This window comes from Thermobia domestica, chromosome 11 (assembly GCF_964235325.1).
Source record: "Thermobia domestica chromosome 11, izTheDome1.hap1.1, whole genome shotgun sequence".
Lineage (NCBI taxonomy): Eukaryota > Metazoa > Arthropoda > Insecta > Zygentoma > Lepismatidae > Thermobia > Thermobia domestica.
Window position 1 is genome coordinate 6,805,084 of NC_137464.1, and position 14,482 is coordinate 6,819,565.

The 14,482-nt window shown below is 37.2% G+C and overlaps 1 protein-coding gene across 3 annotated transcripts in view; it reads left to right on the forward strand.

Moving 5' to 3' along the window:
• LOC145663850 (uncharacterized) overlaps nucleotides 1-14,482 on the forward strand; it is a 226,098-nt gene that overhangs the window by 138,253 nt on the left and 73,363 nt on the right. For all 3 annotated transcript variants that reach the window (XM_081729974.1, XM_081729972.1, XM_081729973.1), the window contains exon 4: nucleotides 13,622-13,822. In XM_081729974.1, the coding sequence (XP_081586100.1) occupies nucleotides 13,622-13,822 (201 nt within the window). The remainder of the gene's footprint in view (nucleotides 1-13,621; nucleotides 13,823-14,482) is intronic.

Genomic DNA, 14,482 nt, shown 5'->3' on the forward strand with positions numbered 1-14,482 from the left:
ATCCTCTTCCAATCTCACCAAACGCACAGCATAACCTTCCTGAGCTTCAGTGGAGCTTCTCCTTGCTTCGACCAGAATCTTTCTCGCACATTGTCATCGTACGTTATCCACTTTCCATCACTCGTGATCAACTGCATCAGAAATAGCTCGAGTTTGTTACATTCGCAGATAGAATTTTCGATCGAGTAAATGTTTTTCAGTTAAATCATGTCGCACTCAAATTTCGACTTTTTTTTTTTTTTTTGTAGCCAGGTTTTTCCAAATGGTTTAACATTGTTTGATGATTTGATGTTTAGATTGTTTACATTCACTGAGAAAAATCCGTTATCCGGACAGCGTTATATTGTGCAAATATACTGTAACTTATCCTTATGTTTATTACAGAAATCAGTAAGGAGCATATGTTATTCATATGCTACATAGGCACTGCCTTTAGATGTTACATCATACCGTTGCAGGATGTCTGATATCTGTCTTCCTTATATTACATACATATATTTATGTTACCTTTGTCAGCTATATGTTATATACGTCCATTTGTATGTGAGATCTGACCGCCTATAGGGTTTCATACGCTAAGTACGTACAGGTGGAATACTTGTACAGAAAGTATTATAAAACATGCGTTTTCAGTTATACGTTTCCTGTACGTTAAGTTCAAAAAACTACAGGATTTACAAATGTAAGATACGATTTTACGCACGCCACATACAATTTTTTTCTTCAGTTTTTGCTGTGATTGATTGCTTACTGCAAGGAGCGAAATTTATCTTGGACATCGAAATTTATAGAACAAAAAAGTGACTTAACCATCTTTTACCTCTCGCTTCTGATGACGTATCTTGCCCATAAATAGCACATATTTTTTTTTCTTTACGAATTTGCGCAGCATCTACATCTTTATCAAAATAAATTTGTAAAATGTAGCGCAGTTTGAGGGAAATTAACTTATCTTTCCTCACTTTAAATACCTGACATCTGATTACAACATTTCCAACAGTTTTTGCACTTCTACTAGCGTCAACTGTCAGCTGATAAATTATATTAGGACTGACCCTCTGCAACTCATATACCGTGAGATTTGGGATACTAAAGCCATCTCATACGTAAAAGGCTCACGATCAGTGTTTCTTTCAAAAACTATGTTCCGGGGGGGGGGGGGGGGCACACTTCGTATTCCGGTACTATTCTATTTATTGTTATATTATAGACGTATTATTTTGGTTTCCTCCGGGGGGCACTCTCAGAGCTCCGGGGGCTGTGCCCCCTAAAAACATGTCTGAAAGAAACACTGCTCATGATTCTTCTCTTGGACGATCTGATATATTAGAGCCTTTGTATTTCAAGTGTGCCCTCGGAAAATATGTGAAACATACTTCGGCCCCACCCCTGCTACCCTCTTACGGAGGAAACACTCCCATTGCTTTGAGGAAAGAAGTGAATAACTCGGCAGTGTTGCCAATTTATCATTCAGTCATTTGGTCTCGACGAGTCAAAATGGTAGTCTACTTAGAATGGCTAACAAGAGAGAGCACAGCGAAGTCCCTAAAATAATTCATTGTGGCAACGCTTTCAGCATCCAATTATTGAAAAGATCTCGGCCGCAGCAACTTGTCCCTCCTTTTTTCAAGGGAGGTACGGGAAATCACATATTGACAGCAGCGCCAGCAGGGGGCACTCTTGAAATAAAAAGGCTCTACTACGTAATGGGGCCAATGGGAGCCAAACACGCCAAAATTAATTTTGTCCGAGGTAAAGCATAATCAGGTATAGCATAAAGCATAATATATATATATGAGGATTTTAAGACAAATTGCATTCAAATTATGCCAAATATTGTATATTCATAAATACAATAGGGAGGCCCACATCAGCTTTGGGGGGTCCCAGGTTCCCTCTGCCCCTTCCAGGATTGGCACCCTTGATGTTATGTATTGTTTTGTTTCAGTCTTCATTTCGTTATCGTAACTCAATTAACATCTCCATTAGGCTAGAGGGAAGAATCGTTTGACGTAAAAATAAGAAAAATAAATTTAATATTCATTAGTAAGTGTTATATTTGTGAACATTCGGTCAAGAGCTGATGACGTGAGCGTATACATAAAAAATATTTGAAAGAATCTTCGAGAAAAGTGGCGGTCATTAGAATATATTGGCAAATGTCTGAAACTAGCAACTGAAATCCGTATTTCTTCACTTCCGTTGTAAATATTAAGAGTGTGGGCATTTCCCCAGTTTTTTCTACATTCCCTTAGGAGGAGAAGGGAGTATTGCAAAAACAATATTAATAATCATACAGTGAGTACATCTTTCTTAGCGTTTGTTGCGGTGAATTGAAAACGCCTTTTTAAATAATAATAATAAAAAAAAACAAGTATGTACATCCTTTCGTGTTAAAGAATGCAACACGCATCCTGGAGAAAGTGTTTGTTGTTCCAGTGAGTGGCAATCTCACTTTCTCCAGACACTGCCATTAACTGCTGATCAAAAGTCGTATACTTACTTTGTTTTTTTGACCATTACACACACACACACCACAAAGAACAAGAGCGGTTGCCAATTCTTTGTCTTGTTTTCTTCTTGGTATTTCCGCGAAATTGGTTCCTCTAGAAGCAGGAAGTCACACCTACCTTGATGTGCGGCCTTTGATGCATATCCATGTGCTTTAGTTCCAAAGCAATTTGTCTTCTGGTGTATCGCAGACTCTTTCAAGAACAGCCTTTCTTGGCACTTTAAGCAGTCATAGTATCTTTATATTAGAGGAAAAGTAAGTCACTTGTTCAAGTGAATATCTATGTAAAACCATTATTTTTCAGCTTTTGTACGTTACGTTTCTGATTCCGGCTTTACGATATAAAGTTTATTGTTCTTACTACTACTATCATCACTACCGTCTATATTATTATTATTATTATTATTATTATTATTATTATTATTATTATTATTATCACTGTGCGAACAGTCCTGGGAATACTCCGTCGAAAATGTGTAACAGCCTTTTCAGGGCAGCCATTCTGGGTGAGGCTTATCCTGAGTTTTTCTTCTTCACACCAGGCGAATGTCGAGATAGTACCTAATATACAGGTTCCAGGCCACTTCCTTCCTTCCCTTTGCCTGGACAGTATGCTCACCAAGGGACGTAATCCCTCATACGTCACGGTTTAAGGCCATACATCTCTGTAATGCCCAGAAATATGTAAATAAGTAAATAACTTACTTCCATCATCACCACCACTACCACTATTAATACTTTAATTGCTACTACTTTTATTGTTACCACTAGTACTATCAGTGCTGGTTTCAGGAATTTATCTGGGGGGAACTTTCAATATATACAGAGATGAAAGTACTACTACAAAAGTACTGATAATCCAGATACTGATAGGAGATATGCTCCAGAGGATATTTCGTAACTCCTTGGGGGAAATTTATCCTCGGGCCTCACCGCGAAATAAGAGCTGAGTACTACTACTACTACTACTACTACTACTACTACTACTACTACTACTACTACTACTACTACTACTACTACTAATAATAATAATAATAATAATAATAATAATAATAATAATAATAATAACTAATTGGATTGGAGTTTAACGCCTCTTTCAGCACTAAGGCTATATGAGACGTAGAGCTTGGACTTAACGTAGGAACCGAGCCACATAAGCTTACACTGGAAATAGAACCCGGATCTCGCGCGCCTAAGTCACATGCGTTGACCGTATAGCCACAAGAAAACTCCAATATTTTAATTTGTGATGGTTGGGCAGATCTAGGTCGTCACCATCATCCCAGATACTCTGCTCTTGTTGGCAGGTCACTTTCCATGGATAAAGCTAATAAAAATCTTATTAATGATAATACATTCTGAATATATCTTTGAAAAAAATCAAATTTTAACCTTACTTGCACTATTATTGTAAGTTATGAGCATTCACGGAGTAGAACATACTATAAGTACGTACTACAATGTTTGGGTTAAATGGGGACCACCGTGCTATATTACAGATTAAATCATACAACATGATGCCTCCCTAAACAACAGGACCAGACTTCCAAAATGATTATGTTCGACAACGTTTTTGCGTTCATTATGTGCTCTTACCACTCGCCTGATCAGTGTACGTCAAAAATCACTATTTAGATTGAATATGCTCTCATTGGAGAAGACAACGCTGTTCTGCTCTCCTTCGGTTCAGTTCTGATGTTCTTGGTGCCGCAAACTGTGCTGCCGATACGCGGATATTAACGGGATACAATGTAATTACCATCGAGCAAAGAGATCATACCCGTGCAGACGACATGTCACTATGAAACGTGAGATTAGGCAATTTTCATTCCTCTTAGATGTGTTTGCAATTGCGATCCTTGACGTCGGTATATTCTTGCCTGTTTCAGATTGTAGCAGTCGCCCTCTGCTGTAGTCGACCACCACATCTCCTTGGCACAGTATGCCCTATGATTTTGAATATTTCTCATGCAGGTAAAGAATACTATGGGCAATACCAGCCTCCTGGGCTACACTCGTCATACTTGTCCTTTTCTCAGTTTTCCGATGATTCCTGTGTGAAGTCATCCTAATGTTGTTTCCGGACCATGCTGTAAAACCAATACAGCGCACCTTAACAGTGCTGAGACTGACACACACACACATTGTCTCGTCATTTTCACTCAGCTAGTTCGTGTTGGGAAACTTGATCCATTGGAATCCACGGTCACATTGACTTCATGCTATGTAACATCTTGCTCCTGTGCACATGTGAGAGACTTCTGGCAACATGCTGCCGGTCTTTCATTCATCTTCATCGACTACACAATATGTTTTATTGCTTTGTGCAGCTCATCCTTAAGTTTTGCACGCCAGTATATATAATGACAAACAATGCCCAAGGCATCGTCCTTATCGATTTTCGGGCCAGCTGATACGTTCTTTTCATAGGAAGAATAATGTTAAAGTACTCAAAATTCTGAAAATTATGCAACCTTCAATATTTACAAAATCGCTGGGTTGCCTACCTCACAGGCAATATGATTCATTAAACATATACTTTAAATTTTGACCCGCGAATCCTCCTCGATGGGAAAGTCGAAACTAAAGGCTTCGTACGTGATAAGATCTTGTGAAAATCCATCTATGTCCAAAATTTCACTGCCTTTGATGCGAAAATCTGATAAAGGACAAGCACACACGTTATTTTGTATATTAGTAAGGGTTGAAATAATTAAACTGCAATAATTCAATTTTTGAGGTCAATTCAACTAAATCTTCACTATGGGTTCGGTAAATTGGCTGGACAATCTAACACCTGATAGCGTGACTGTTTAGACACACAGACTGAGGCGTTTATCGTTTACTATTAGAATTTATAAAATACAACGTAATAGCAAGATAACAAGTAGTACCTACATTAAAGGTTCTTATTAAATCTAGAATAATTCTTGTTTTAAAATACATTTATTTTCTGTAAGATGGTCACTTTTCAATGGAATCAATGGGATGTCATGGTGGCAAAGTGATAGAACGCTTACCTCTAGTGCAGCGTTTCCCAACCGGTGTGCTGTCAATGGGCCGCTGGTGTGCCGCGAGGAAATCGAAACAAAATTATTAATTCTATAGCAATCAAATTACAAAACGTAGGGGAAAATGTACATTTCTATTTCACACTACTATGAACCTCTACTATGAATCTACAATTTTAAGTTTCATACCGTGTTACTTTTTGTACATTTTTAATGTTGAAAAAAGTATTTATCATTGTTATGACCATTATTGCTTCTTTATTGTTGCAGACTATTTCGTAACTTGAAAATTTAAAATATCATTCAATCTCTTCGACAAAGCAAACATGCATACAAACTTGTTTTAAAAGTAAGAAATTTGTTTGTTCGCTCGTTATTTAGTGATCTTCCTTCTTAGTGAAAGGTTGGATAGAGTTTTCGAAAAAGAAAGCGTATTTTTAAGAACCTGAGTCCAATATTTCATTGCAATTGTTTTCTATTTTTAAATTAGAACGAAGAATAAGCATAATGATTTACCACTGGGGAAAACTAGTGATCGAGCTTTCTTCTCTGTGAGAAGGAGATCACTAATCACAGAAAAAAAACCACTGTGTTTTGTTTACAAATAATAATATCTATAAGTGTGCTGCGAGAATTCAAGTTATATCCGTAGTGTGCCGCAAGTTGAAGAAGGTTGGGAAACGCTGCTCTAGTGCGTGGGGTCCCTAGTTCGATCCACGACCAGATAAGTTTGTGGTGGACAAAATCGCGCCCGTGGATTTTCTCAGGTTCTCCCGTTTCCTTCCACACTCTCGTTCCACCAATGATTCCATCATTATTCACTTATCTTAGCCTACAGGCTATAATGATGCGATGTTAAACTGAAAGAAAGATTTTCAATGGAATCGATGGTGGACATTATAGACATATTTCACTATAGTTTGTAGGAAAACAAGTACGTGAATTAATGAATTAAGACTTTAGACCAAGAAATGAGAATGAAACGAGGTGACATAGGTATAGAAAAAAATTACCGTTAAGGACTTTTGATGATTTATCATCATGTAATAGATTTTTGTTGACGTTTCACGTTAACAACTTAACCCATTCATGGCTGGAATAGAGAGTCGTGCATCACGATCTGCTTTCAGGCTGTTTGGAGACTGGAGTGAATTTTTAACCCAGTAAACACAATTCTACAAGCAGTAATGAGCAAACATGCACAACTAATATTAAGACCTTTAGGATATCAATCGAGGAAAAGACCAAAGCTGCTGTTAAGGAATTGTTCACAAGCATTAAAACAGGAAATAAACTCTGGTAAAGGCAGTAAAGAGGATTAGGTCTACTGTATGCTTCCATTTATAAACGAATCTATCCTGGTAGTTAATAACCTCGGTCGAAATAGTCCCTTTATCTATTGCAAAAAGCACAATTCAAAGGTTCAGTTTCATTTAAGAATTGTATGGAGAACGGACGTACAAACATTGCAATCTTATAAGTCCCACTAGAATAATCCTACTAACATAACAATCTTATAGTCTCACTAGCGTGATTCTAATGACATTAGAATTTCATAAGGTCCACTACCGTGATTCTGATAACGTTACAATCTTATAAGGCCTACTACCGTGACTCTAATAACGTTACAATCTTATAAGGCCTACTACCGTGATTCTAATAACGTAACAATCTTATAGGGCTCAATACCGCGATTCAAATAACATTGCAATCTTATAAGCTCCACTACCGTAATTATAATAACATTACAATGTTATAACACCTATTACCGTGATCCTAATGTTATTACAATTTTACAAGGGGCTCATTAGCGTGATCCTAATAACATTACAATCCAATAAAACCCACTACCGTGATCCTAATAACATTGCAATCTTATAAGACTCACTAGTAGGCGAGGGCGCCCATTGGGGGGGGGGGGCAAGTTGGAGCGCTCAACTCCTAGAGGAAATTGTACTTTGGAATATCGAAAACCCAACAGAATTTTTAGAATAGTTACATCAAAATTTAAAACTATATTTGAAATGTCGCATTACTTTCACCCCTTCCCTTGGAAACCACAGCATGGGCGCCCTTGCTAGTAGGATAGTACTAAACGACTAAACATGAATATTATTCTCTCTAAACCAGCTGTTGCTGTATTCTCTTCTCTTCTCTTCTCTTCTCTTCTCTTCTCTTCTCTTCTCTTCTCTTTTCTCTTCTCTTCTCTTCTCTTCTCTCTCTCTCTCTCTCTCTCTCTCTCTCTCTGAGTGTATGGGTGTGATTTTGAGTGCATTTATCGAAGCCCTTTTGAGCAGCGAGGCTATATGAGATAGGGCGTGTTGTTTAAAGTATAATCCGAATCATTACATAGGGTACAAAACAGCTACGTCCAACTCTACAACGTGTAACGTAGGATCACGCTTTTACAATCAGAAAGAAACACGGGAGTAAAAGAGGGGAAGGGTTTGAAGTAGAAGACGGGAATAAGCAAATATTGACAGTGTACTTTGTAGCCATGCACGAGCGCAAGTCCCGGAGGGGATGAGGGAGACATGTCTCCTCCAATCTTGGAACTGGGGGCAGGCACGTAGCCAGGATTTCGTAATAGGGGGATCCGAGACATGAAATACAGTGGTTACTGTGGTTAGTAAAATAGTTTAGTTCGATTATTCTAAACTATTTTACTGGTAACATATATTGGTTTGTTTAGTCTGGATTTCGTAATGGGAGGGGGGAGAGTTTGATATGAAATATTGTGGTTATCACACCAGGGGCTTGATCAATTTAAACTATTTTACTAGCAACATATATTGGTTTGTTAAGACTTTAAAATTAGGACATGTTAGCAAGGGCGCCGATTTCTCTGTAAATTTGGGGGGGTCCATTCAGATGCAGAAGGCATATATGAGGATTTTAAGACAAATTGCATTCAAATTATGCCAATATATTGTATATTCATAAATATAACAAGGGGGCCCACATGACCTTTGGGGGAGGGGGCAGGGCGCCCTCGGTCCATCAGGATCGGCGCCCATGCATGTTAGTAAGTATTTTAGTAACAAACTATGAAGAAATCTCGAATGAAAGAATATTTATAAACATATTTTTAAAAATTTTACAATATCTACGTTGCTTCTTTTGTTCATCCAAATAAAACAATTTTCCTTTCATTATGCCCTCAACTATTAAAAAAAAAAAGTACGTATCCAATAATGTCTTGTAATTTTTTTATATCTGCGTTCCTTTCTCTGTTGAATCAAATGTTAATAGATCTTGCTTTCCACATAACTTTTTTGTTTTATTATTCCGTCAACTACTGTTTGTTCCAAAGGACAAGTTAAAGGACCAGTAGAAAACTTTCTGAGGGAAGCGATGATAAAAAATTATTTTTTATTTTTATCTTTATTTTATCTTTATATTTTTATCTTTATATTTTATCTTTATTTTTAACGCTGATTCCTCCTATTTCTTGTTTCTTTTTGTTTCGTCCTTACTTAATTTTTTAATTTCTGGTCTCGAAGGGGGGGGGTCCGGACCCCCCGGACCCACCCCTTGGCTACGTGCCTGCTGGGGGAACTGTCCTGCAATAATCTGTTTTGAAATGTGTTTTTGGGGGGAGAAATGTGATGATTTGTGTCCGATTGCCACAAAGGAAAGTGAGATGAAATTCATGTTCCTCCAGAACTTCATAAATATTTTGAACATTGCTTTTAAAAAAAGATTATGGGGTGGGAACGGTCTTACTCGTTCCCCCCCTCCCCCCAATGTTGAAGACAATTTGCGCCACTGTTGCCTACGGGATGAGGAATAAGGGTTTCTCTTCTCGGTTCTAGAAATCTCCTGACCTCGTTTTATAAATTTAAGCACAAAATCAGGGTTCCCACAGAGTTGAAAAATCAGGGAATGTCAGAGAATTTGATTTTGACAGGGAAAATCGGGGAAGTTAGTGAAAAGTTATTTAATGTCAAGGAAATTATTGAAAAGTTCTTTGGTGTCAGGGAAACCAAGTAGTCGCTCTTGGTAATGAAGGCACTTTTGAAGTAATAAGGTTACTTTAGACTTAGAGATTATGGAATACAACAATATACCTAAGTAGAATAGGACCTTTCCCCCATTGATGACATTCTGAAGATGCCATTGCTATTAAAATACATATCTCAAAACAAGTGGGACAATTGGCCTCTCTAAATATGAAGTCGTTGCGCTGACCACGTATAACCAACCCACTTAGAATGTCATAGTCGTATTTAGAGGAGTGGAATGTTATATAGTTTTACTTCATGACTGAAACTTTCTGATAACAAAGAAATTGGCAAATCCAATATCACGTAACCGTAAGAATAATAGATGAAATAAAACATACAATATCACGTGCAACGTAAGCTCTCTTTTCTTCTTTGAAATTCTTTTGAAAGACCACTTTCATTTTCCCTTTTGTTATTCAGCTGTTGTATCATCTAATGCTTTAGATGAAACACAATTGCTTTTTTGCATTGTCCGGCAGAACATGGACAATAGAAAGTTGATAGCGAGTGTTTAGGGAGTCACTAAACCTTTGTAGTTTGTCCTTTCGGCGTCCTTCGATTCTCTTTGCACCCAAGTCAACGGTCCTATTTCTTTTCCAATGACAGATTTTAGGACCAAGCGTAGTTAATCCACTCGGTAAAACAATAGCCAGAGATGGTATTCGTAGGCGGGAAATGTTCTCGCTGTGACAAAAAAACCGTCGTTTTACATTTAAGCCAATGATGGGTGAGGGCAGGTCCAAGAATGTAACAGCGCGTAGCTTCCAGCAAGTTTTGTGTCCTAGCAAAACTCTCTTGTAAGCTTTGACTTGTTTTCTGATTTTATTCGCTTGTAGTAAATCACGTTGTTCATTCACAGATACAACTCGAAGTTCTTTACGTATCAGCACCTCTTGACAAACGAATAAATAACACGATGCCAAAGTTCACAAGAAACATTACCATAGAACTCTGAAGACCCTGCGGAAGACACCATGACAACTGTGCTAACAATTAGCTATAAATCTTCCCAAAGTTGAACAACATGAGGAGGCGTTGTTGAACCATCCCGATCGCTTTTGAAGATGATATCGAATTAGTAAACTAAATTATAGGCCTATATGTTTATTAATTACAATAGACTCGCCATTATTAGAGGAAATTGGGACTAAGCCTACCTCGGATACGCAAAAACACAGATAATACAGAGATAGGCTGTTATTAGGTATGGTAATACGTTCTGTAAATAAAGAAGTTTTAAATACAGGAATTGTTTATTACAATATACTAAGACTTATAAAAAAAAAAACCTAATATTTTTTACATACTTACAGTACCATACAAAACTTAGTAGTTAGTAGCAAAAGTTAGTGGTTGTTTTAAGGGATGCTGCGATGCTATAGGGATACACGCTAACAGACGGCTGAACCAGGAGCGTCATTTCAGATTTTGCTTGGGGTGGGCAAGACCCCTTGATATAAGTAAAATTTCGCGTTTTTCACTGATTTACTACTATTCTATTGATAAAATCTATACATCTCAAACTTAGGGGGGGGCAAATGCCTCTCCCTGTCCCCCCTAAATGACGCCCCTGGGCTGAACCCGGAGATTTGGGACTTAAAAGTTCGATAACAGCCAGTATATGTGCCATGTCCTGCTTCGGTGGGCAGAGACTCGGTTAAGCGAAACTTCGGTAACTGGAGTATACTGTAATTTGTTGATTAACAATGTTTCATGGCGGTAGAATGCCAGAAGCAGGACTGTTTACAACATAAACACCACATGTGCTACCGTGAGCACCAACAAAGTTCAAATAAGCGTTCATGTAAAGCGAGTTCAAAATTGAACTTTCTAACTTGAACGTAGTTCAAGGAATTTTGTTCCACCATTGAAAATCTAAGTTCATTACATTTGGTTCAGTATTGTACACTAAAAAAGATTTACGAAGTTAAACCTCGAAAGTCGGCCGTTCAAGGTTAAACCTACTTCATTCTCTACTTGATCGATACTTAACGTTGAACGTCGTTTCTGGGCTAATCGCTAACGGTCGGTATGTTTGCTCGAAGTAGTTGGAAAAGAACGTTGGCCCAACGTAGTTTATATTGGCCAACCAACAATTAGCCATTATTTATCAAACAGTTTATGTTGGCCAACTAACAATTTGCCGCCTTTTATCCAAACACTTATGTTGGCAACCAGCAATTTACCGCCATTTGTCAAGCAGTTTGTGTTGACCAACCAACAATTTCTCGTCGCTTATCTAACAGTTCATTTTGGCCATCCAACAATTTGCCGTCATTTATCCAACAGTTTTATGTTAGCCAATCAACAATTTACTGCCGTTTATCCAACAATTTATGTTATCCAACCAATGTTTGCCGTTTTATCCAAAGGTTTATGTTGGCCAATCAACAATTTGACATAATATAAACAATTTGTTGGCCAATCAACAATTTGACATCATTTATCCAACAGTTTATGTTTTTCAAACAACAATTTCACTCATTTATCCAACAGTTTATGTTGGCCAACTAACAATTTCCCGTCGTTTATCCAACAGTTTATGTTTTTCAAACAACAATGACATCATTTACCCAACATTTTATGTTGGCCAACTAATAATTTCCCGTCGCTTATCCAACAGTTTGTTTGCCAATCAACAATTTGCCATCATTTATTCAACAGTTTATGCTGTCAACTAACGCTTTGCCGCCATTTATCCAACAGTTTTATGTTAGCCAATCAACAATTTACTGCCGTTTATCCAACAATTTATGTTGGCCAACCAACATTTGCCATTTTATCCAAAGGTTCATGTTCGCCAATCAACAATTTGACATCATTTATCCAATAGTTTATATTGACCAACCAACAATTTACCACCATTCATCCAACAATTTGTTGGCCAACCAACAATTTGCCATCATTTATCCAACAGTTTATATTGGCCAAATAACAATTTGCCGTCATTTATTCAACAGTTTATGTTGGCAAACTAATAATTCCCTGTCGTTTATCCAACAGTTTATTTGCCAATCAACAATTTGCCATCATTTATTCAATAGTTTATGCTGTCAACTAACGATTTGCCGCCATTTATCCAACAGTGTTATGTTGGCCAATCAACAATTTACTGGCGTTTGTTCAACAATTTATTTTGGCCAACCAACGTTTGCCGTTTTATCCAAAGGTTTATGTTGGCCAATCAACAATTTGACATCATTTATCCAATAGTTTATATTGACCAACCAACAATTTCTCGTCGCTTATACAACAGTTCATGTTGGCCATCCAACAATTTGCCGTCATTTATCCAACAGTTTTATGTTGGCCAATCAACAATTTACTGCCGTTTATCCAACAATTTATATTGGCCAACCAACGTTTGTCGTTTTATTCAAAGGTTTATGTTGACCAATCAGCAATTTGACATCCTTTACCCAACAGTTTATATTGACCAACCAATAATTTCTCGTCGCTTATACAACAGTTAATGTTGGCTATCAAACTATTTGCCATCATTTATCCAACAGTTTATGTTGGCCAACTAACAATTTCCCGTCGTTTATCCAACAGTTTATGTTTGCCAATCAACAATTTTCCATCATTTATCCAACAGTTTATGGTTGTCAATTAACGATTTGCCGCCATTTATCCAACAGTTTATGTAGGCCAAACAACAATTTGACATCTTTTATCCAACAGATTATGTTGGCCAACTAACAATTTTCCGTCGTTTATCCAACAGTATATGTTCGCCAGCCAACTATTTGCCGTCGTTCATCTAACAGTTTGTGTTGGCCAGTCAACAATTTGCCATCGTTCATCCAACAGTTTATAATGGCCAACCAACAATTTGCCATCATTTACCCAACAGTTTGTGTTGGCCAATCAACAATTTGCTGTCGTTTATTTAACAGTTTATGTTAGTGAACCAACAATTCGCTATCATTTATCCAAAAGTGTCTGCAATCCAAGCACAAAAGTTCCTTGTAATCCTACGATAACACGCATTTGATGACTGTCATTTTGTTTCTTTCAATTCTGAATATACATTAGAGAAATAAAAGCTTTATATTGTAATATATAGTGTTTAATCTGTTTCCTTTCAGGATGTGAACAAGTCCAGCTTGAGACTGAAAGGCGTTCGAGAGCTTTAGGAGAAAGACTTCCAGTTCCTAAATGTGACAGCGAAGGAAACTTCGAACAGATTCAGTGCAACGATCGCACAGGAGTTTGTTGGTGCGTGGACAGGACAGGCTTTGAGCTTCCTGGCACCAGAGAATTTGGCAGGAGTCGCGTCAATTGCACCAGTAAGTACAGTCTGACTTATTATTATTTTATATCGATTGATTTATCTAGTCATATCCAATGAGTGATAGACAATATCATATTTTTATTACTAAAATTTTCAAAATTTCGAAGTAATTTCACGTTTTAGGCTGAAGGAGTATGTTTTAACGTTCTTATCTCTATGCTCGGATGTCAAGCGTTTATCTATAAGTTAAATTTACCAGAAATATTGTGCCAAGGAATTACAGGGAATTTGCCGCCTCCCTTTCTCCAGAAAGAACATATTTTAAAAGGCACGATTTTAATTATGTTACTCCATCTGAACAATGAAGAGGAAGGAAAAGCAGTCGCATTCAGAAAGCCTTAAACACTACAAATTCAATCTCGTTGTGTCTGTTTCTTTGTTTAAATAATAATCTATTATGTTAGTGAAAGATAAAGTAAACACACCTGCAGAGGAAAGATGGTAATTGTTTTTATAGAATTCAATATCGAGCTTCAATCTCAATATATCAGTTTGCAATTCCAGTGCAACTACCTCTTTTATCTTTATCTCTTGATTTTCATTCTACATCTGTTAAAAAATTTTAAAAACTTGTTTCCATCTTTAATGATAAGAAACATGTTTGTGACGAAGACAAGAGTAGTTTTCATATCAGACCTCTGATAACTAACTAAAT